Below are 23652 nucleotides of genomic sequence, written 5' to 3' on the forward strand. Positions count from 1 at the left end.
ATATATATTTATAGCTGGAAAGCGAAGTAAAAAAGTTTTAAATTACAAACCCTTCTGTGTTGAGTATTTGGATTCATCTCCTGCGTTGCTGTTGTTGAGTTTCTTGTTGCTACGGCAACCAGCCCATGTGACCTTGCCATGGTATTCATTAAGGGGATTCCCCTCCTTAGACTGATCATCATAATATATTGCAAACCTTGGACGTGGGGTTGTCAGGTTTTGGTGGCAGCTGGGTGTTGTCAGGCACGATAACTTCTTTATTCCCGTGTGAAGTATAACTGTGGAGATGTTATAGCTTGGGTTAAATAAAAACCATGGCATTTTAACAGATAGTAGTACATGTTGGTCAAATCTAGAACCTTTGTGAAACCTATTCAATTATAAGGTTTTGCTTTGGTATTTTCTAAGATTTTATAACGCATTACAAAATTCAAATTGAGGCAACTGTTTTGATAATTTTAAATAGTTTCACCAGAAGTATTGTATAACCTTGCCAATTAAAAACTGTAGGAACTCAAAGTACTTTATACATACTACAATTAACATTAGGTTAATGTTCATTTATAAAAAAATGTCAATTTAAAAAGCTACAACTTACGTTTTGCTTGGATTTCGTTTCAAATTGATTGTATTCGTTGAATTTGCTTTAAGTTGATTTCTTTTCCACACTTGTAAAGATGTGTCCTAAGGAATATAAAAGTTCCAAAATTAGGGTTAAAATGGGGGTTTATCTGGATCTCAGAAGGATTAAAATAGAACACACATGCCCACAATGGTGGTAGTATTAAATACATGAAATCATATCACTACAATAAGAAATAATGGGCGTGGAAGACAGTGATAGTAAAAACTATGAAACGTAAATTCAAAATAGAGTTTTCTGCCCATACAGTATGATAAAATTTGAATAAAAAAGGCACAATTACATCACAATTAGGATTGTTAAGCAACAACCATGGTATACCTGGTATCTTTCTTTTAGAAACTTTAAATCTAAGGTTGTTAAATCATCTGTGTCTGTTGCTGTCATGCACAAACCTTGTGAAATATTTCAGCCTAAACTTTTAAAATTCTAAATAAAAATCTTGGTTAAATAAACAAACCTGAATAGTTACGAGGAATAATAATCATTATAGTAAAGAGATGGGAATTAACAGCAAAACAACAATAGTTATAACAGGTTAAACATGGAACACATGAAGAAGCATTTGTTGTACAATGATAATCCCTGTCAGAGTCCGAACCTTAAAGTGCGTATGAGGTATCTTTATACTTACAACATTACATTTACTGGAATGGTTTACTAGTTAAGGAACAATATAGTTAACTTTGCATTAAAATGTACAGTTGTTAAACAAATTTGGACAAAATTAATAAAAAACTTTTAACTGAAAATGTAAAATACCTGATTTAATTTATATATAATGCGATATGAAAATATTTGTTAAACAGTGTGGACGATAATCCCTGTCAGAATCATTACCTTAAACAGTACATGAGGAATGTTTCATGAGGAAATACATGAGGAATGGTTCATGAGGAAATACATGAGGAATGGTTCATGAGGAAATACATGAGGAATGTTTCATGAGGAAATACATGAGGAATGGTTCATGAGGAAATACATGAGGAATGGTTCATGAGGAAATACATGAGGAATGGTTCACGAGGAAATACATGAGGAATGTTTCAGTTAGGGCTGTGGATGGTGGTTGAGGAATGGTTCATGAGGAAATACATGAGGAATGGTTCATGAGAAAATACATGAGGAATGTTTCATGAGGAAATACATGAGGAATGTTTCATGAGGAAATACATGAGGAATGTTTCATGAGGAAATACATGAGGAATGGTTCATGAGGAAATACATGAGGAATGGTTCATGAGGAAATACATGAGGAATGGTTCATGAGGAAATACATGAGGAATGTTTCAGTTAGGGCTGTAATATTAAATTTACTAGAATGGTTTAGTAACAAGATTGTTAACAGTGCATTAAACTGTACAGTTGCTAAAAAAAATTGGACAAAACAAATATTTTAACTGAAAATGTAAAACTACCTGATTAAATTCAAATGGTTGAATGAACAATTTTTGCAAAGTAGTTTGTAGCCTAAAAATTGTCTTTACGTTGTACACAATAAAAGAAATATTAATTTTAGTAGGACAGTAAAATGTCCTTTAAAAAGATTTTAGTTTCAGAAGAGGAAAATATCCTTCAAAAGTTTTTGCAAAGTATTATTAAAATTGTCTGATGCTGTACACAATGAAATAAATATTAAATTTTTACTTTAAATAAAAGGAGGTATTAAATAATCATTAGCTAATAGCTATGTAACAAAATATGAATCTATTTAAGCATGGCAACCCCTGTAAAATTGTAAACAAATGATATTATTTATAATTATACAATAATTTCATTTTATAATGCAATATTGCTTATGTTGAAAACTGAGGCCTGAATCAAGATTGGAATAACTAAGTACGTATAAGTAAAACAACTAACCAGTAACAAGAAAAAAAAATTAATATGCTGGTACACTTAAATATGCCTGTACGTTTAAATATGTTGTACACCTTGAAATTAACATTAAGTTAATTTTATAGAAAACAAGATTTTTTCTAATAAAAAAATGCACGATTAATTTTATATTTCTATAGGCCTAGTCCAATAACAAAAGTAACTGACTATTATATTATCTAGCAAACGTAAGATAGAAACAAATTTATTTGGTCGGCCACAATTTCTACATCTGGATGAATGTTGATATGATTGGTTCGCACAGTCGTCATCTGCCAAGTGTCAATGAAACCAACTCCGGGAACTTCTGCAAACTCGGCCCTTAGTATTTTACAAAGTCTGAAACTATACCATTCAGTTGGGACAACTTTACGAGTGTTTCGGTGTCGAATGCAGCCGCGAATAAAAACTTTAACACCTGGTGATCGTTCCATTAAAGAAATTACTGACCTTTTTACGGCTTGTACTCGATAAAGATAAAACTTTGGGTCTATGAGGCAAAAATGCAGAGCAAAGTTGATTACAATGATAGTGCTTGGTTCACTTGTAGCAGGGATATTGTTCAAAGTATCCACAATAAAAGGGTGAGATTCTGCAGGTCCTGGGTTATGCAGGGGCAAGCCATGGGATCTGTAGTATACTGTTATGTTGTGTTCTGCATTTGTACCGTTGCGGGATTTTTGCCAAATTTCTGGATGGTCTAGTAACTTGGTTGATGTGTTCAAGTTTAAAATTGTTTCAAATTGTTCATACCATTGTCTCATTGTTGAATCACCAATTAAATAAAGCGCTTTGTTGCGCAAGCATGTCCATTGTTTGTACATTGTAATCTTATTATTACATTGTAGTGACTGCCATTTGTCATTGAGGTACAAACCACTATGTCTGCCAAGGTTACGATCATAAGCCAACTGTGACATACCAACAGGAACAGAACATTCAGGGAGAGACTTGACATAATCAATCATAAAACTTGAATCTAAAACATCAACAGAAAACCCTGAGCCTTGAATTGGAATCTTCCAGTTTGAATTTTGCTTGAAGTAACTTTGTTTTCCAAGCAAGAAGACATCTGACTCTTTGTATGAAACTTTGGTGTAGTTTAAAACTTTGGGGCAATGTGATGATTTCTTGGGGTAATCACAAAACCAGGAGAAACCTTTGGTTGGTTGGGAGAAGTTGCAAACTTTGATGGGGCTAAAAAGTAATAAAACACAAATTCTAGATAAGTCCAAATTTGTTACTTGGGCAAAACCAAATTGTATGGCTACTTTTGCATTTTGATTATTCACCACATTAATACGTATCCATAAATACAGTAATTCAATAAAAGGTGCTGCTAATGGTCTTACCTTTATTAACTGCCTATTTATAAAAGCTGAATAATCTCTGGATTTATAAATTTACAGGATAATTCTTAACTCGTAAAGTACAAGGTATATGAAACAGAACACCCGCATTGTAACAACTATTGCAGTTTGGTACGCGAGAATAAAACAAAGAGCATTCATCAATAACATCCCAACAATACCTTGATTGTGAGAGACTGACATTACACACCACTTCTTCCGATGAAGGATAAGTTGCTACAAAGTAGATTCCTGAACCAGATGTTCCACTTGCTTCTAAAACAAGAGCAACTACTGCTTCACTGGGATGCACAAGATCAATGAAGAGAGAGGATGTACCGGGGATTAGCAGAGGAGCAGACACACTGTATGTCCCATCACCATGGTCTTCTATATCGCATGCGATCCCATCTTGATATGGTTTGTTGCGACTTTCAGCATGTATAAGTCTGTAAAGGAACATATTGTTTTATATATGATATATAAGTTGTTGCTGCCAAACACATATAAGCTTGAAAGGAAACTTTTGACATTTTATTATGAACTTAGGAATATTAAGATCACAATTTTAAAAAGATGCCAGAAGATCTTTTTTTATCCACTTTATTTAATTTTTTGATTTAGTAAATCTTGAAAAGTATTACTACTGTCACAAATAGACCAGCTTACAGTTAAACCTTATTTAAACAGATAAACATCCATTATTTACATCATACCTTGCGAAGAAATAATCCCCCCCATGAGTTTTCCTTTTCCCATTTCCATCTTTAGCTATTATGGTCATCACTAATTTATCTCCAACGACATAATTTTGCTTTTTGTTGACCACTAGATGGCTGTAGTAAGCTGAAGTAGTATTCACAGGTGGGAGCGGCCATTTTAATTTCCCTGATTCAATTGACTCCAAAATCAACTTAAGTTCAGGGTAGTATAATCTCCATTTTTTTGTTCCAAACATGCAATGGTGTAGTTTGAGGTAAGACTGCGATAACGGCGTTAAATAATCTTCATACAGTAGAGGCTTGTGGTTTGAATGCAGAAAATAAAAGGCAAGAAAGGCTAAAAAAATTACAGTGATAACGAAAACCTTAGAACAGGTTTTCTTCTTAATAAACATTCCACCTGTTTATAAACAACGGGAAGTTGTAATTGCCTTTTTATTTGGTGTTAGTAAGGAACCATACCCCATGTTATCCCCTAGCTCCTAAATGTAACAACCAACCACTAACCTCTAAAAACCCAAGCCCTAACTAATAATTCCTAGCTATCAACTTCAACCTCTAATATTTTCTACCAGCCTAATATGTAACGTTATAGTTTTATAATACACTTCTTGGCACTGGTGAAGAATCCCCGTTAGAGGTTAGGGGGTCAGGGGTTGATGGTTAGGGAGTTAGTAGTTAAGGGTCAGTGGCTAGCAATAAAGGTGGGGGCAATAGTCTTCACTAGCACTGTACAACGACAAACGAAAAACTAAAATAACATTACTCACGACGTCTAAAATATTCAGCTTGTACAACAACAACACGTGCTTATCGGTTTTAATCACAAACCTTTTTTTTCTATACAGTGTAGCACGCCATGGAGCTTGGGATTTAGGTCAGACTTTGCGCACACAAAAACTTATGCTTGAACGAAACAAACTGACTTTTTATTTTTTTAAATGGGGAATACCCGCTGTTAGCATAGAAAACTATTTATTTCTTTAAACATAGAAACTTGTAATTTCTTTAATGTTAAGAAGAGTCATGGAAACACCTATGGCTCTGATGTTGACAGGGACAAGAAAACCATACGAATGATACGTAACATAGCCTATTTATTAAAATAAACGTTAGCAATATTCCCCCGCTATGTGTTACTACGAATGTAACTTTGTGAATTATAGTTCTTCTTGCATTGTCTATCTTTTTTTCGCTGACAATAAATCTAGACCAGAGTCATACCAGTAGCCTACGCTCTGCTCTGACAATCCATGAGTGACCACTGGGCTAAAACAACAGGTGTCTTACCCAAGTACACAAACGCTCTTGGTCGCAGGGGAGCATTAAACACGGTTTCCAATAGCTTGAAGGTGAGTCAAAAGTGAAAACTGGGCAGGGACAACTTTAGTTTATTATTCGACCAATGGCACATACCCACAATGGTAGCAGCATCGAACAAGTATCCAATAGTTTAGAGGTGAGCTCCAAAACACTTGGACACGGCGCCTTAGGTGAACAAGTTTTATGCTCTGCTTTTAGCAAGGACACTGCTGTTTGCTAACTGAAGGACTCTTGAAACTTTACGTTTCAAAACAGACGCGGTCTTTTTTAATTTAACACAATAGCAGTTTTTACCCTACAACACGTGGAGCGTGTAGGGCAAAAAACGAAGCTTTTCCAGATGCTGTGTGAGTTTGGAACTTATTTGGATGTACTTACAGAACAGATAGGCAGTGAATTAGTTCCCAATTTCTGCACAACGTAGTAGATTTTTAATGCAGCACGAAAGGGCTTTTGTAGTAAATTGGACAAGAACAAGTTTATATGTCAGTCTACATGACCGAGCAAAGTTGCTGCTTTACCGCATCTGCAACAAGCTATATAGTGGGGGAAGACGGGACACCTTTAGCATATGTTATCCAAATATACTTACCGTATTTTAAACAATTAACGGTCTACGGAAGTTGTAAGAATACGGTTTTATAATTCTTTGAATGGTCTTTGTTTACTACCAAATGGGACGGTAAAATAAAATGAAAAGGCTCCAAGTCGTGATGATACGATTATATAATTTTGCACAAACTCTCTTTGCCATATATGGAGCATCTTGCCCCAACATATAAGAACATTCTGATGTGTTATACAAACAATCCATTTATGTATACGTCGCATATACAAATTATCCTAATAGATATAAACGCCCACCAATGAACCATGTATAATACGTCGCATATACAAACGACCCAGCATATATACGTCATATTTACGAATGACTCGCATACGTCACTTTGCTGCAGCCCGCCCCCCCTGAGACCCAGCAGTGACCTTATACCAGCTTTGTTAGCATAGCATGCAGGTTAAGTGGATGCTGTTCGTGCTAAAGTAAACCTATGATAACACGCCACAAAATAACTTAATCATTAACCTGATATCTAACCTGATATATCTACACGTTGGCAATTGCGGTATTTTATTGTCAGTAAGTCGAGAACGCAGTTAAATTGACAGCCATGTAGCCTTTGTTTGGTAGTTACATAAAGTTGCATTGCATTTTGTTGTGCAATGCATTTTAAAAAGAATGTTGTAGGTTTTGAGTTGTATTTTCCGGTTAATATCGCAACCATGCACTAAAAGTATTATAGTTTTTACCCGTAGCTTGTTTTAATTACTCCTATATTTGCTGCGTTAATTAATTTGATTATTGTTATCGTATTCGAGTATATAAATGGAACTTATATATATCTAACGTCTTTATGGTTCGTAGTTTGTTTATGTTTTTAAACGTGTTTTTTGTAATGTTCCCCAGTTAATGTTGGCAGTGGAAGTGTTTTCATGTGATTTGTGTTAAATACATTACTATTGCACCAAAGTAGAATACATATTATGGGCTAACGGTGTCCATCTACCCCACAATAATGTATTTTATATTTTAACCAGGCATTATATAAATTGATAGGGAATTAGCTTAGGTATAAAATGATTGACTTTGACATCATATTGAAACATATTGGGGGTTTGGGAAGATTTCAAATCATCTTAATTTTCCTGGTTGGTTATTACAGTATACCAGCTGGGATTAACTCGTTGGCACCGGTATTCATAAACTACACACCAGCTTTCAGGTAATTTGAAAATCATCGCGTGACAGACCAAAGTTATAACACAGGTGTACTGGTTCGCACCTCGTGCCCGCTTACGAATTACCACGTCTATGTAAATTTGTGGTGATTGTTTTATGTAGGGCTACTTTTTAGACAACCCATCAGTGACCATGGGGTTGGAGCAATATACCGCTATCCGTTACCGTTATGCCTTGTGTAACAGCTTTGAGTATTGAACCCGCTATCCTTGTAAGCGATCAGACAACCGTGCTATAACAGCGCTGGTATCTACAATGTATTACATTAAACTACAGGTGTTCCGTTCCACAATTCGATACCAACCCATATTATACAAACCTTACTGAAAACGAAATATTGAACCTGACGACTCCTTTGGATAAGAATGGAGAATACGACACGTGTTACAGGCAACGAAATAAACGTGTTTTCCATTCCTCGTTTTGTGTAACTTTGTGTAACTTTGCGTAACTTTGCGTAACTTTGCGTAACTTTGCGTAACTTTGTGTAACTTTGTGTCGGTTATCTTATCGGCAAAGGTTACCAAAATTTATGTATTACTATGTCTTAAAAATTAATAATTTGATTTCCTTTGTTCTGCCTGCTTTTCATCCTACTTTGTCAGTCACTGTGGATTCTACACGTATTAATAGCTAAATGGTCCTATGGCTAAATGGTCCTACACGTATTAATAGCTAAACAGGTCTTTATATATTGGAACTGTGGTAAAAGCTAGTCGCGATCACTTGAAATATACTCTTCTGTCACTTACACCAAATTATAGACGTCAGAATGGATGCTAACTATTCCACAAATTAAAACAATATGTCTCTGCTTTATAAACGCGTGCTTCATATATCGTAGATACGACTACAACGCAAGTTACTGCATAGAGGGGAGTCTCGACTGTGTGAATAAATCTGCTGCTAAGATCCCATGCGACCAAGGTTACCATTATGATAGATCTATCTTCCCTGAAACCGTAATCACTGAGGTATAAAATCGCACTATATCCAATTCTAACAGCTATAGTATAGGGTGGGGGAATACGGGACACCTTTTCATTCCATTTTCTCGTCTCATTTGGTAGTAAACAAAAACATTTGAAAAATTATAAAACCGTATCTTCACGACTCCCATATAGACCGTTGTCATTTGTTTAAAACGCGATCAGAATATTTTGTATATTATGTGCTAAAGGTGTTCCGCCTTCCCTCACCCTACTATATAACCACCACTTGCAAGGATAAATGTAATCTTTTAACTTACTTCCCAGTTTGACCTCGTATGCGACAACAAGTATCTTGATGCGCTTGCTACTTCGCTTTATATGATCGGTGTTTTGCTGGGATCGCTTATTTTTGGAAATATTTCAGACAGGTGAGAAATTGAAAGATTTTAACATTGTGTATTTTTAAATCCAGTCGACATGAGATGACTGGCTGCACCAGATGCGTTCGCTTAGTTTCAAACACCTCGTGATTTGTGTCCAGTTTCAACACGTTTAATGCATGGCGTTTCAAACATACGGCGTTTCAAGAATGGATAAAAATTATTTTCGCGTGGCGGGGCAATGCCGTCGTTTGTCGTTACAAAATAGGCATAAACAAAAGCATTCTAAGCCACACATGTAGAATTCCAAACAAGGTACAGAAATAACGTTTCTCTTCATCAGTTGAATATAAGCAATGTCAACCTAATCCAACCACACCTGACCACATACTGATCAAATAGACTGTCCTGTGTTACACCACCACAAAATTAAATCAAACATAATCAGAGTCAATTATACCTCTTGTAATTAAACACGGCAAAACAAATATTTTCTTGATTAAAATTAATGTTTAATTGAACGCAACGGTCGGGTAAACAGTCGTGTGTTTATAATAGCTGAATCAGCGAACCGGCAAATACACAATATCTGCATCGTCATGCAAGAAAATATTTTTGAAAAGATCCAAACGATTGGAGAATACGGAATTAAGCTAAACACCCGTTAAGTTACATATATAGTAGGGTGGGGGAAGATGGGACACCTTTTCAATCTATTTTCTCCTCTAATTTGGTAGTAAACAAACATTCAACGATTTTTTTTATAAAACTTTATCCTCACGACTCCCATAGACCGTTGTCAATTTTTTAAAACACGCTCAGGATATTTGGTTATTTGTGTCAAAGGTGTCCCATCTTTCCCTACCCTATTATATATATGGTAACTCGTAAGCGGGCACAAGATATATGAAACAAAACATCCGTGTTATAACGACTGTTTGTTACCCCGCGAAGATAAACAAGTTACACATTCATTGACTTTTAAACCAATTATTTTTTCTCCCTAGATTCGGTCGCAAGATAACTATGATAGTAACTTCCGTTCTTTGCTTTGCTGGACTACTTGGTTGCGCATTCGTTCACAACTTTACTTTATTCGTTGTTTCACGAGTTTTCGTTGCTTTTTTCGGCTTCGGGACATTTATCAGTAACTTCGTATATTGTAAGTATTTAATGCATACAATAGCTTTGGTTTATAAAGAATGACTCGGTAAATACTGTTAGTGGCATATTGTTGGTTTACGCACATTTTAAAAAGATACCAGCAGTCAGCACCCGCAAAATTGATGATTCTATGTTGCCGCTTTTCCCACAAGGTAAAACCTTGAAATTGCCGTTTAGCATAAAAATATCCTGCTTGCTCTTATAAAACACTTATGTTTCTACCTAATACTTAACACCTTCTGTATAGAGTACTCATAGAAACAACTTTATGCTTAATTTCACAACGTTTCAGTGCTTGAAATCACAAGTAACAAATGGCGAACACTACTCGGTGTGAGTTTCCAACTTGGGTTCGCAATCGGGTACATGATATTATCAGGTGTTGCTTATCAATGGAGTAATTGGCATGATATGGAGGTTCGTATGCTGGGTGAATGCAACGGTCATGCAATTGGGTTAAACGGCCACGTCAATATTGAAGGAGATTTTATTCATTTGAATGAATGGTAACGCGTGGGTGAAGTAAACACATCTTTTAATCGAGTTGTGGTTAAGAAACATTTTGTTCGTAAGACCGGTGTATGTAAGTGGGGTATGCACACTATGATACACACTGCGTAAATCATGCAGACTGGTGCAGTAGAGAGATCTAAATGCCATATCGACCATTCATTTCCCGTTAGCCACTTCCCGTCTCCCCACATTTACATGTATATAGTTTGACCGTCGTATCTAAAAGACAACATGAGAAGCTGGTGACCTAAAAACTCATGCCGTTCTTTTTGCTTCCAGATAGCAATGTCCATCGTAAGCGTTCCTTACGCTTTATTTCTCTTCTTTATTCCGGAATCTCCGAGGTGGCTTTTCTCTAACGGGAGGGAAGAAGAAGCTAAGAAGGTAATTCCCCTTAACAGCGAACCGGGGAGTGAATAATTTCCTCTTTTATATACAGATTACACGACGGTTTGCTAAATACAACAAAGTAACTCTGGATGAACCAGATATCTGGAACGAAGCCGACACCGATACGTCACAGGTTAGTGACGTCACTCGTGACGTAATTAGTGATAACAAGTGTAAGCACTATGATTTCAGTATGCACCCATAAGAGACTTAGGCTTTCATTCATATATTTATAATTGAGAGTGATATGTTGCATTTACAGAAATCCGGAAACGAGACAGCAAAGGCCACTTATTCTTCAATTGATCTGTTCAGAACACCAGCCATACGATGGGTGACGTTCAAACTTATATTAAGCTGGTAAGTACTCATGTTATAGTGTACCATGAATATAATATAAAGTAGGGAGGAGAAAGATGGGACACCTTTTCATTCTATTTTCTCGTCTCATTTAGTAGTAAACAAAGAACATTCATAAAACTGTAACATTCATAAAAAAAACTAAAAAAAACAAAACAAAGAACATTTAAAGATTTATTAAACCGTATCCTCACGACAATAGACCCTTGTTAATTGTTTAAAACACGATCAGGATATTGGGATTTAAAGTGGCAAAGGTGTTCCATCTTACCCCACCCTACTATAGATTATTACCTAGGTTCGTGAACAGTATGGTGTACTATGGGATATCTTTGAACGCAGGAGCTTTGGCAGGAGACATCTTCGTAAACAACGCGCTAAGTATGAAGTTTAAACCTAAGTTATTAAATATATTTTAAACCTTTTTCAAACGAACAAGTTCAAATTTATACAGGGGGTGGGGGAATGGGGGACACTTTTTTATTCTATTTTCTCATCCCATTTAATAGTAAACAAAGAACATCAAAAGTCTTATAAAACCGTATCCTCACGACTCCTATAGACCGTTGTTAATTGTTTAAAACACGATCAGGATATTTGGATAATATGTGCTAAAGGTGTCCAATCTTCCCCCCACCCTAATATGCAAGCACATACGATTTGTTGTTGCCTATAGCGGGAAAACTTTGTTTAAATTTCAAATGGCTTGCCTCACCGACGTCACAAAGGAATAACCGAGCTGTTTGTTTCATCATAGACGGCGTGATGGAGATAGCAGCTTATGTGATCGTGATTGCTTTCATGGATATCACGGGGAGAAGGTTCATGTTGACCGCCATGTTGGTTTTGGCATCAGCTTCACTTATATGCAGCACTATTGTGAACGAATATGCATACGAGGATCAAGGTAATACACGAGATATATACACTTGTATAGGCTTACATGTGTTTATATGGATCTACATGTATCTCATTCTTCCTCGCGTGCCGGGGCAACGATATTCGTTACAACACGGGTGTTTTGTTTCATACACCTTATATAGTGCTCGCTTACGAATTATGAATGTAGCTTTGTGGGTGACAACCATAACCCTTTGGTGTTTACTGAGTTGGAGCAATGACCGTTTATAAACGTATATACACATGTCCGCAATAGCAGCAGCATCGAGCTTCGAACCGTATATCCTCTTGATATATAAGATGCGGGTGCCCAACACACTGTACCACGTTATACCTCGACAGTGGCATGAGGTGCATGCAGCCACTGTGAACGGTGTTACAATTCCACCCCGTTTAACCGCCACGTTCCAGAAATATATCTTAAACTCGGTATATTACATCACAGGTCTCATTACCTTGGGAGTAGTTTTTGCATTCGCCGCTAAAGTTGGGATTTCTGGTTCATACGCTGTGGTCTATAATTTCACCTCTGAACTTTACCCTACTGTAGTCAGGTAAGCGTCGGCTTATTACAACAACTTTTATTGACCCATTTTACTCCAACCTAATATATAGTAGGGTGGGGGAGATATAGGAACTGTATCCTCACGTCTCCCATAGACCGTTGTTAAATGTTTAAAACACAGTCTGGATATTTAAATAATATGTTCTTAAGGTGTCCCATCTCCCACCCACCCCACTTTATAAGCAAATTGCTTTTACATTTCTAATACACAAACAGAACAAACGGGGTCGGAGTTGGATCCACCTTCGCCAGGTTCGGTAGCATCCTTGCTCCGTTCATTCTTGCGCTACAAGCATATCTAAAATGGCTCCCTAATGTTATATTCGGTGTGGCTGCCGCAGCTGCTGCCCTGTTATCTTATACGCTACCTGAAACCAAAGGAATAGATATGATGGAAACAATTGAAGAGGCGGAGAGGTTTTACAATGGAAAAACAATAAAGAATCAACTTGTTTTAACGGAAAAGTAAGAACTATACGACTAGAACAAAAACTTGCTTTGGGAGATGTTTAAATAACAACAACATGTCCCGGTTGTAAAAAATATTGTGTTTCTGCGAACATCCAAAGTAAATCGGGGTTTGGTGACCAAGCGCTTGCATTGAAAGGGACATCGATTCCAATGCTACTAGGCGTGTAGGTGTCGTTGGGCAAGACACTTAACTGACATTTCCTCAACCTAGTGGTCACTAATGGGTTGTAGCACCTTGAGTTTCGGGTCAACTCTGGCCTAAATATCAGGTCCCATGGCATGATGCGCTGTATAGGACCTCGCCCACGCAGGACGGATAGAATAAGTTGGTGATATATTTCTTCACAGGAACGACGTGGGGTACGAATATACGAACGGCCAGTTTGACCACAAAGAGTCAATTGCGAAACTTTAGATATCTGGGTAAAGTCTTTCGGGAAGAAGTAAACAAGAAGCAAACCCAAAAAACAGCCATTTTAATTTTTTTATCAAGAATCGTCGTTTATCTGATATACACTAACTAAATATATATGATTTGTAATACTCGTTGAATTGACATTAAAATGTACTGAACGTTCTCCAATGCTGTCTCAAATCATATCCTATATTGGAATACGGTTTGCAACAATACAGTAAAATCATCACCCACCAGTCTTACATGTGTTGAAAAACGATTACTGGTCAAACTACATGCGATGCAACGCAAGGAAACTTGGGCAACGCGCTAAATTAGAAGCAGAGAAAATGGATATAGGTTTGTAGATTGCAAAGTGTCGGGCATACTGCGTAAATTAAATATAAGCTGTGTCCAACGATTGATGTTTCTACAATTGCGGACAAGTTTGTATTTATTGATGGCTAGAATACACTGCTAAATTTCAGTGGTCGCTTATTTATTTTCGTAGTGACTAAGTGGGCTTTCTGGCTGCCGTTTCTCCACCACACGAGAAAAAAATATTTACAGAAAAATACTTTTAAGTAAACACTCACTAACAGAGATTTCGTGATCCCATCTTGAAAAGAAAAATTTTATTTCAGGTACATGAAAAATACAAGAACAAAACTCGCTTTTAGTTTTCCAATGACGTCATTAGCATAACAGTTTTCTTTTCTTAATGACGTCATATCCACAAAAGTTGCATCACATTGTAGAATTATTCGCAACAAATTGATGAAAGGAAATAAATGACAATATAAACAACAAATGTCTTCCGCAAACAAAGGGTACTGGGATCAAGGACCACACTCGGCACTCCAATCACCGTAAAGGCTTCTGTAGTAGTTTGTATATTATGAAACCACCTCTTGATCATTAGTAATAAGTTTCCCCACAAAACTTATTTCAAAGAATGACTGTATACGTCACAGTCGTCAAGTAATCGAGCAGTAAATACCCCATCGATTACCACTACATATTGACGACATACCGAATTTCAAACTGCTTCTTCAGGCGATTAATTAACATTCACCATTAACTTCCTTACGTGCCCACTTCCCCTTTAAACCCTCGTCCAAACACACTTGTGTTAAATTTAAAATTTTGATTTCTTCACCTTCGGCAGTGAGCAGCACAATAAATACGTCATATGACACACAAGCGATAATATGACGTCACAGTGAGAAAAGAAACGATATTGAACGAAGAGAATCTTGATTTGCAACGAAACCAACTTAGGCACTTGACGCTTTGCTGACATCTTGTGGTTGGAACAACTTCCACATGAGAGCGATAGAGAGCAAAAACAATGGACCAATCACCGACGATATCGACCACGGTCGCCTTGCCAACGACCTCTGAACTCTGTGTGGATATAAAGTCAATATTAATAGAACGTCAACATAAGAGAAGAATATTGCAATCTCTGGCAACGTGGTTTAGTAGTTAAAGCTAGATGGGACAAGGATTCTCAAGACTTGTTGTTGCTATTATTGGAGGTGCTGTGTGTTTTCTGAGACTGGCTATTGCTTAAACCAAAGGGTCACTGATAGGTTGTTTGAAGTTTACATCCAAAACAATCACCCACAAAGTTACATACGTGATAAATTGCAAGCGGGCATGAGTTACTCATAAAAAAAAATGCATCCATCATATGACCATGATAACTAGGTTTATTATTATGATAACTTACCGCCACGACGAGGGGGTCCGTTGTTCCAAGGTTGCCGATGCCTCCATTGTTCATTGGGACCAAACTGGCCTTGGAAGGGACCATTAGATCCGGGACCCATCCTGGGACCCATTGGCCTCGGAGGACCCGACCAGTCCATTGAGTAATGTTCATTATTGTTCATAATATTAGGTGGGGGCACATTGGGTGGTGGCATCCCAGGCGGGGGCATCATGGGATAGAACCCATTTATCATGTTAGGGGGAGGATACATCATGTTGGGTTCAATACCATTGTTTATTGGAGGAGGATATTGTGTGTTCTGTTGGTTGTCGTCTTGTGCTTTACCGGTGTTGCCATTTGAACCATTGTTTGCTGAAAACAGTGTTACCAGTTTAAACTTTTATTAAAGAAAATTTTAATTTTTTTATTATTTTTTAAAGTGTAAAAAGTTTTGCCAACGAATAATGCCAAAAAAAGTGTTTTACACTCAAAGCTGTTTTATAATAGAAGTGTTTTGAAATAAATCTGTCTGGGAAAAATTCGAGGAATACTGACATAGCCTACCCATTTAGAATAGATATAGAATATATTACAGTAATAAAATATAGACTAACCTGTAGCAGTTTGGAGTATTTCCCTAAGTTTGTCTTTAATATCTGGAGCATTGGTATCAGTATTCCCCATCACACTGTTCAACATATTCTTCAATACAACACTATCTCCTGTTACTGGGGACGGTGATCGTGAGGGGGTGGGACCTGGGTCGTTCGGCTGGGAGGAAAATATGTGGTTGAATATGCTGTATTTATAACAGGGGCTGCGGAAAGGTAGGTGTGCCTGTATTTAACATTAATTATGGATTGTCTATAACTAGATTGTGCCATATAGGGATGTGCTTGTTTTTAGTAAGATAACATTAGGTTTAAAGCTTGCCGCTGCTGCTCAAGGGCCTTTACTGCAGTTTGGTAAACAAAATACTGCAGTTTGGTAAACAAAATAACAACTAATTCGAAGTTATTTTTAATATCAAAGGGGCAATGATGTTCCTATAAGCCATGAACCATAAAATGTAGAAAAACCATGTTCTTAGCCATATAAACAAGACTTACATCATCAATAGGGATAACTTTAGGAGGAACCATCTCGTAAGGTTCAGGGTCAGGTTCGGCAGGTGAATCGGGCACCATCTCGATAGAGAGAAAGATTTCCTGGAGGACAGTTTTCTCTCGTTCTTTCTGGATGTCTTTCTCAATACTGGGGGTGGGGAACAGTGTTATTATTATCAGCAGTGCCTTTACATGGTTATCTTATTTAGGAGACTTGGGCAAATTGAAAATATATTTCTTAGAACATTTTTTTTATTGCAAAGTATTTGTCAATTTCACCTGCACGTTTAAACAACCAAACAGCTCTGGCTTATTCAGACAAGTAAATTGTATAATGGGAATAATGGGAAGTAAAAGAACTAATATGGTTTAGTCAGACAAGTAAATTGTTTGTAATCAGTAAAACAGCAAGCCATTTTAAACAGACCCATTACATGTTTGTTTAATATTGTGTTTGGCCAGTTATTCAGCTAGGTGGCCAGGATAATACACATCACAACCAAGTACCTGTTACTTCCAGGTTCCACCAGCGATGCTGGCAAGTCGATAAGTTGTGGTTTCTTCCAACTATTGTCGCCTTTATGGTGGAAGTCGCCCAACTTCTCTCGCTCCGACATTCGGTCCCGTTGCATCGCGTCTTTGAAGTTTTGTGACGTCACATTCACTGCGGAACACATGGACCGGTTAGATTTGTGTGTATGACGTAATATTGAAAAGAAATCGCTATTCTAGAACACGGTAGAGGTTATATCGCGGTGGTGGGTGGTGGAAATGAAATAAATAAAATACCTTATCAAATATTTACCAGTAATACTGTTACGTCACTAAAATGACGTCATCAGAATGAGACAATATCAAAAGTTCTGGTTTTTGAAAGAAATAACTATGTGACGTCACGATAACACCATTAAACAAAAACATGTACGTAAAAGAAGTTTTAAAGAGGTAACCTAAAGCATTTTGATATGGCCTTGTTTGGTATTTATAGTAAAGAATTGTGCAAGTTTTATTCTGAAACCAGTTGCTTAAATCGTGTTGGTAAGAGGTTATGAGCTCACAATGTAGGGCGACCGGCTCATATTACGTCACAGTACAATGTTGATTGCAACAATGGGAAGAGAATTCGAGAAAAAGGGTGAAAGGGCGTTGTTTGAAGAGAAAGATGCAGGGTTGGAAAAAAACGATAATCGCACACGCACAGCACTCGATATAGGCTTTCGTATGTATACGGATACTGGAGTAAGTGATCTAACTGCTTCTGAATCTGTCAACTGCTTCCGCAGGTTCAGGCAACAGTCTAACTATAACATATGGGCAGTTGCTGCATCAATTAAGCTTGCTATTTTTGGCACATAATAAAACAGAACACCTGCATTAGAACAACGGTAGTTGCCACGCCACGGGAGAATAAATTAGTTACATTCATTTAACTTTTAAGATTCTAAACTCGTGAACCAGACGTTTTGTGTGTTGGTACATGCGTTTTAAACTAAGGTGCACCGAAGCTAGTTTTACATATAAACTTCTCGCCGCATAAAAATATGTTGTATCATGACCAAATTGATTCACGCCGTGCGTTCGAAAAGAAAACGGTTGATTTAAAACTGAGCATAAACATTACTAATTTGGTTGTTAAATTGTGTACATGAAATATATCCATATTAGAACATTAAAACAGCAATGAGGAGAAACTGTTACATGCGTAAAGAAAAATGAGATCATTGTGTGGCATACGCTACGTTCGTAACTTAACTGAGCGAATCAGAAACAAAGGGAAAAGAAGTATGAAAAGACAAAGAATTGTTTTATATGTGCAGCAAAATATAACGTGTGTACATTCTAGATTTATACCTATATATTGTAAGTGGTATTACTCTAACGGTATGGGTAAAGCATTTCATTGCACTCGGGCGGTGCCTGAAACTGTGTGTAACCAGCCATCAACTTCGTATTAAAATGTATACGAAACAAGTTGGGCGTTAAAACCATATACTGTATGGTGTTTTATTACTCTGTGAAAAGACTTCGTGTTAGCCAACTGTGCACCAGTTGTTTTGCTGTTTCTGCAAAGTTCGGGAGATCAAACTAAGCGTAGTAATTTAGCCTTCTCATTAGTTATACAAATTCTTAATCGTAAAATTCAATGTCTCGGCACGATTCAAATTAGACTTCACACCAAAAGTCGGTCCGTCAAGGAGCCAACGATAGCCAGATTTTATATGGGTAAGGTTCCACGGCAGGCAGGCACCGAGAAAGCTTAACCTTATCGAATCAGCGACACGAAATCTTGAACTGTTTTTCTTCCATTTTTTTACAATCTTCCATAAAACACAACGTTTTAGAATGTTCGCCGTAGATTTTTTGTTTCGTCGGTATCATAGTAGTTTTGTTTGAAATATCAAAGTTATTTATTTAACCAATTGAATCACTCGTTTAACTCACGTGATACACATCAACCAATAGAAGCTGACTACTTATCTAAACAAGAATCATCTCTTGAAAAACTCTTGATCTGGAATCACTGCTTCTCGGCAACACTGTAGGTTTATTTGCACGCATGTCACGGCGGCGGATTGCACGCAAACACACGTACAAAACATTTCAAACATAACAAAATATCAGAACAAAGTTAAGACGCCATCTTGAATCCGACAGCATCGTCAGACGACCTGAAAACTCTCAAAAAAACGTTAACTGACATAATATTCGTGACGCCACTGTCCGTGACGTAATTCCCTCTGACGTCAGTAACAGAGACCACAAACCTAAGACACTGACTTTGTTAGTTAAAAAACGTCTCAATGACGTCACCAACGTACGACGTCGTAACCACCACCGCGAAATAACCTTACCTGGGTAAACCTAAAAAGTAAAAAGGAAAAAAAGAGAAACGCGAGAAGAACAGTGCGGCCACCTCTCTCTCCTTCTTCGCACTCGAAGTATCGGATCGTCTCCAACCTCGAGTCATCCATCCATCGAACACTCTTCATTGGTTTGCCCCACTTGTTCATACGGGGCTTGCTGGGGGTGGGTGAGGGAACGGGAGATGGGGTTCGGTCGTGGTCCATTGGTTCACCAAAGTCAGCAGCTGGGGGGAGGGGGGAATTAGATTGGATTGTTGTCGCCATATTTCGTTAGTATTTTTTGGTTGTTGCCATAATTTCTACCACCTTAATGATTAGAATTGTATATGCTATTGCTGACGCCATACTATAATCCTAATAGATATATTCTGAAAGTTTCGCCCTTCAATATTTTGTTAAAAAATCATAACAATCTTACCTTCTCCTGACACCGACATTGTATGAGAAGGGCTGTGTTTATCATTTGAAGAATTTGTTTTCGGGGACTTTGTTGGCCTCCTTTTAACTGGGCGTTTAACAACAGTGGGTACAGAGTTCAAGGCATCCATAAAACCAGCTGATATTGTTACTATAGTAGATTGAAAGGGATTTTTATGAATGATATTACTGTTAATTAAAACTTTAATGGCAGAGCCAGCCATTGTGTTTATTCACATATTGTAAATTCAGTGTTAAAGCTTTGGATATAAGACTACGACTGTATGAGCCTTATCATCTTAAATTCGATTATAAAATGTACAAAAATTTATAAATTAAAAGTTTGAAAACGTAATGTCTGTCAACATTTCCTAATAATATCAAACAGTTACACAGCATAAAATCTCCCACAAGCACTCTTATGTTATAGTTGAATGATAAACAAGATTCTCACTTTTCTTTTGATGCTTAGGATCAGTTTTAAATTTTTTATCCGGCACGTTATCATCATTCTCGATACTTGATCGCTTGTTGTTGATTTTCTTTGGTTGACTTTTCTTCATCTCAGGTTCTTCAAGACCTAACCCATTGTTGTGTTAGAAAGGTAGCAGTGACATCATAATATAATTTTTTTGCAAAATATTAAAAAACAAATATTTAAAAAAAATTTTTTTTTTTTAAAATACAATTGAAAACAGATCTCTAGTAACCTACGCGTTGTCTACTATTTTATTTTTGTATGTTACGTACTTCGTAACCCCTAATCCTGGTTTTAACAAATAAATTATAACTTCCTCAAAAAACCTCAGCCCAACTTTTATATAAGCAAAAATGATTGAAATGTAAAAGTGAGACTTTACCAGTTTTCCTTATCTTTGCAAATGAAGGAGCTCGAACTACGGGAACTTTTTTGTCTTCCTTTTTCTCTTTCTTTGGAATTTTATCCAATTTTGGTTTTACTTTGGTTTCTTTTTTAGGTTTGGAGTCTGTCAAAAGCAAATACATCAATTTGTAAATTGTGAGCTACAGCAAGTCGGACTTGAAACACACAAAGCCTGAAAGATAATAATCTGGTGAGATGGGATATGGTACCACCCTGGATGTTGGGCTTAATGGGCAACTTGGCCTGAATACTTGGGTGTTGGCGTTGCAGTAATAAGCCAACTCTGGCCTAAAACACAATTCTTATGACGTGCCTCACAGTACATGCTATACATAACTTTTATATATTTAGACTTATTTTTTACCTTGCATATACAGAATTGAAAACATAGCCTGCTTTTATAATTCAAATTAACAACACATCTCATAGAAACAATATAAACTTACTTGAAGGATTGGCTGATGCGTTTCGAATGATATTCAACCACGTTGACATCAGGTTGGCAGCTGTGGATTTCACTTCTGGAATATTACATTAAAGGTGGATTGTTAGGTCACAATGCAGTAATATTATGGTATAAAAAAGTTAAATTAATTTTTGAAAACCTAACAATGTTACCTATGTGGTTAACCATAAACACGCACAGAGCTTTAAAAACATAACTGCAAAGTCTACATACATTCAGAGAAATTATACTTCTCAAAATCAAAATTTGTAAGGAAATTAAACTTGGGTAATTCATGTTACTTACTGGTGCAGGTAGCGGATTTAGAAAGTGACTTCACGATCTTTGGCGTGTTGTTTTGCTTTAAATGATCAATTCTTAAAGGGAGTCTTTGCAACAACTGGAAATATTAACAATTTTTAAAATTTGTGTCACGAATCGAATAAGCGTTCAAGAAATAACAATTTTTATTTCTTTTTTGTTATATTATATTACAATTTTTTTTAATTAATAAAATGAAAGGTATAAATTGGTGTGACCTGATTTTAGTTAAAACTATTTTAAAGCTTCACTAAGTAAATATCTGCATGTTTCAGTAGCCATACCACATGTCTGACTTTCTTCATTCCAAGGTATTATATATCTATGCTATGACAGCATAAAAAACGAGAGATCTTACCTTCATAACTTCAAGTATAAGAGCCATATTCTCTGATGACTTAGCGTCTGCCAGCCACGCATTCATCACAGACCAACCACCATAAGCAAGGAATTGCTCAAGAACCTCGGTCGATTCAGTAACGCGTAGAATGTTCAGGTAGACACACCGGCTTACCAGCTTTGTTGCATCTTTCATTAATCTGGGCAAAAATTGGCGGTATATATGACTGAATGAATTCGGTCACAGAACGAAGATCGTTTTACAAAAGAAGAATAACGAGAGTGGATTAATGATTGTATGTTAATATTAAAGGCTGTGGCCAAGCTGTTTATTGAATCTAAATTACCAAACCCATGTAAGACACAAAAAGGAAAATAGAGAAAAGATGAGAATATGTGCTAATAATATAAGTTTTTTTTTTTTAGTTTTTTTTAAAATTACAGTCATATCAGGATTGTAGCGCTTTCTTGGTAAATCAAACTCACTTGACAATATTTTGCATTTCCTCTCCACCAATAACAGCACCAGTGACATCCAGCATTGGAGACAAGGCTTTGAGGAGGGTAAGAGGGTCTACAGGTTGCCCCATCTGTATAGAACATGTAATGTTAAGTAAAGGGACTACTTGTATCGAGCTATTACTGTCAGTAACAGAGCTTGCTGTAGGCTTCAGCATATTACCCATAAATGAACGTATGTAATTATTTTACACTGTTTGACAGAGTGATTAGTTGTTATAACGAGAGTGTTCTATTTCAAACACCTCGTGACCGATTACGAGTTTGGTTACGATGTATGTAACTTTCTGGGTGATTGGATATGTCATTTATAGAGAGCAGTGTTCTCAATCCAAATATTCAATAGAACTTCCCATAAACACTAGCCAAGAAAATTGTGATGAACGATAGGGGTATACAAGATTTAAAAACCACAGAAAAATCAAGTATTGAAGGCAAAAAACAAAGTATAATACACACTTACAAAAGAAACAATAAATAAAAGGAAGTAAAAGTTATCTCACCTTAACATACATGGGCTTGAGCACTTTCTTTACAGGTTATAACACTTTCAGTGATAAATCTAACACCTAATTATGAATATCTACAATCTGTAACAACAGAACAACTTCTGTTAAACTTGGAATAAAACTTTGTTTAGAGAAATTAGCATTTACAAATGATCTACCAACAAAACTACCGCAAAGTTTACAGTGAAGTAACTATAAATGCTGATTAGTATTAACTTGCATGTTACACTTAACTCTTTGTTGTAGTTTATATAACTGTTTAATATAGTTTCCGAACTGAGCTATGTGTACCACTTGTTATGCATAAGGCTTTTCATGTGGTATACAAAAACAAGTCAAAGATTTATTGGATTTCAAACAAACAGACATAAATTAAACCTTGAATTTTTGTGCTACTGTACAATATTTTACGCAGGTGAGGCCATACAGCATGGCACATCATAGTAACAGGGATTTGAGCCAAAGTTGGCCTTTTATCCCTGCACCCAGGGTACTACCAAATGAACCACACCAGTTGGTAAAGCATACGCTTCCCTGAAGGTGGGGGACAAAGGCTTTAATGGTAATAGATAAATCTTCCCTTGACAGCTCAGCCAAAGTATAGATAATCCAGTCTTCCGTTTACATATGCTGGACATACACCGATATATTGAAAAAATGTCTCATTTTTTGCACCACTTTATCAATTAAAAATAAATGGTACAAAAGAATGAAAAAAAGTAGGCAGATACAAGTAGAGAGAGCGAGCCA

The 23652-nt window shown here is 36.6% G+C and overlaps 3 protein-coding genes across 3 annotated transcripts; 1 reads left to right on the forward strand and 2 right to left on the reverse strand.

Annotated features, from left to right (window-relative positions):
* Positions 1-2345: 2345 nt before the first annotated feature.
* On the reverse strand, positions 2346-4984 carry LOC104266013 (NXPE family member 3-like). The gene is made up of 3 exons (XM_009861313.3): positions 4587-4984; positions 4053-4319; positions 2346-3718 (listed from the first exon to the last, which is right to left on the reverse strand). The coding sequence occupies exons 1-3, from the start codon at positions 4826-4828 to the stop codon at positions 2701-2703; spliced, it is 1527 nt and encodes a 508-aa protein (XP_009859615.1). The 5' UTR covers positions 4829-4984; the 3' UTR covers positions 2346-2700.
* Positions 4985-7443: 2459 nt separating this feature from the next.
* Positions 7444-15007, forward strand: LOC104266014 (organic cation transporter protein-like). The gene is made up of 14 exons (XM_009861314.2): positions 7444-7696; positions 7990-8103; positions 8558-8687; positions 8970-9073; positions 10033-10187; positions 10482-10606; positions 10982-11086; positions 11142-11225; positions 11355-11452; positions 11751-11833; positions 12210-12359; positions 12798-12906; positions 13134-13382; positions 13737-15007. Exons 1-14 carry the CDS (start codon positions 7551-7553, stop codon positions 13801-13803), a joined length of 1719 nt encoding a protein of 572 aa, XP_009859616.2. The 5' UTR covers positions 7444-7550; the 3' UTR covers positions 13804-15007.
* Positions 14396-23576, reverse strand: LOC100185441 (serine/threonine-protein phosphatase 1 regulatory subunit 10). Its single transcript, XM_002127180.5, has 14 exons — positions 22897-23576; positions 22361-22464; positions 21894-22074; positions 21521-21614; positions 21216-21290; positions 20747-20872; positions 20341-20466; positions 19888-20037; positions 19520-19693; positions 17113-17269; positions 16609-16753; positions 16114-16270; positions 15518-15871; positions 14396-15189 (listed from the first exon to the last, which is right to left on the reverse strand). The coding sequence occupies exons 1-14, from the start codon at positions 22906-22908 to the stop codon at positions 15143-15145; spliced, it is 1902 nt and encodes a 633-aa protein (XP_002127216.1). The 5' UTR covers positions 22909-23576; the 3' UTR covers positions 14396-15142.
* Positions 23577-23652: the final 76 nt, after the last annotated feature.

This window comes from Ciona intestinalis, chromosome 9 (assembly GCF_000224145.3).
Source record: "Ciona intestinalis chromosome 9, KH, whole genome shotgun sequence".
In the NCBI taxonomy this organism is placed as follows: Eukaryota; Metazoa; Chordata; class Ascidiacea; order Phlebobranchia; family Cionidae; genus Ciona; species Ciona intestinalis.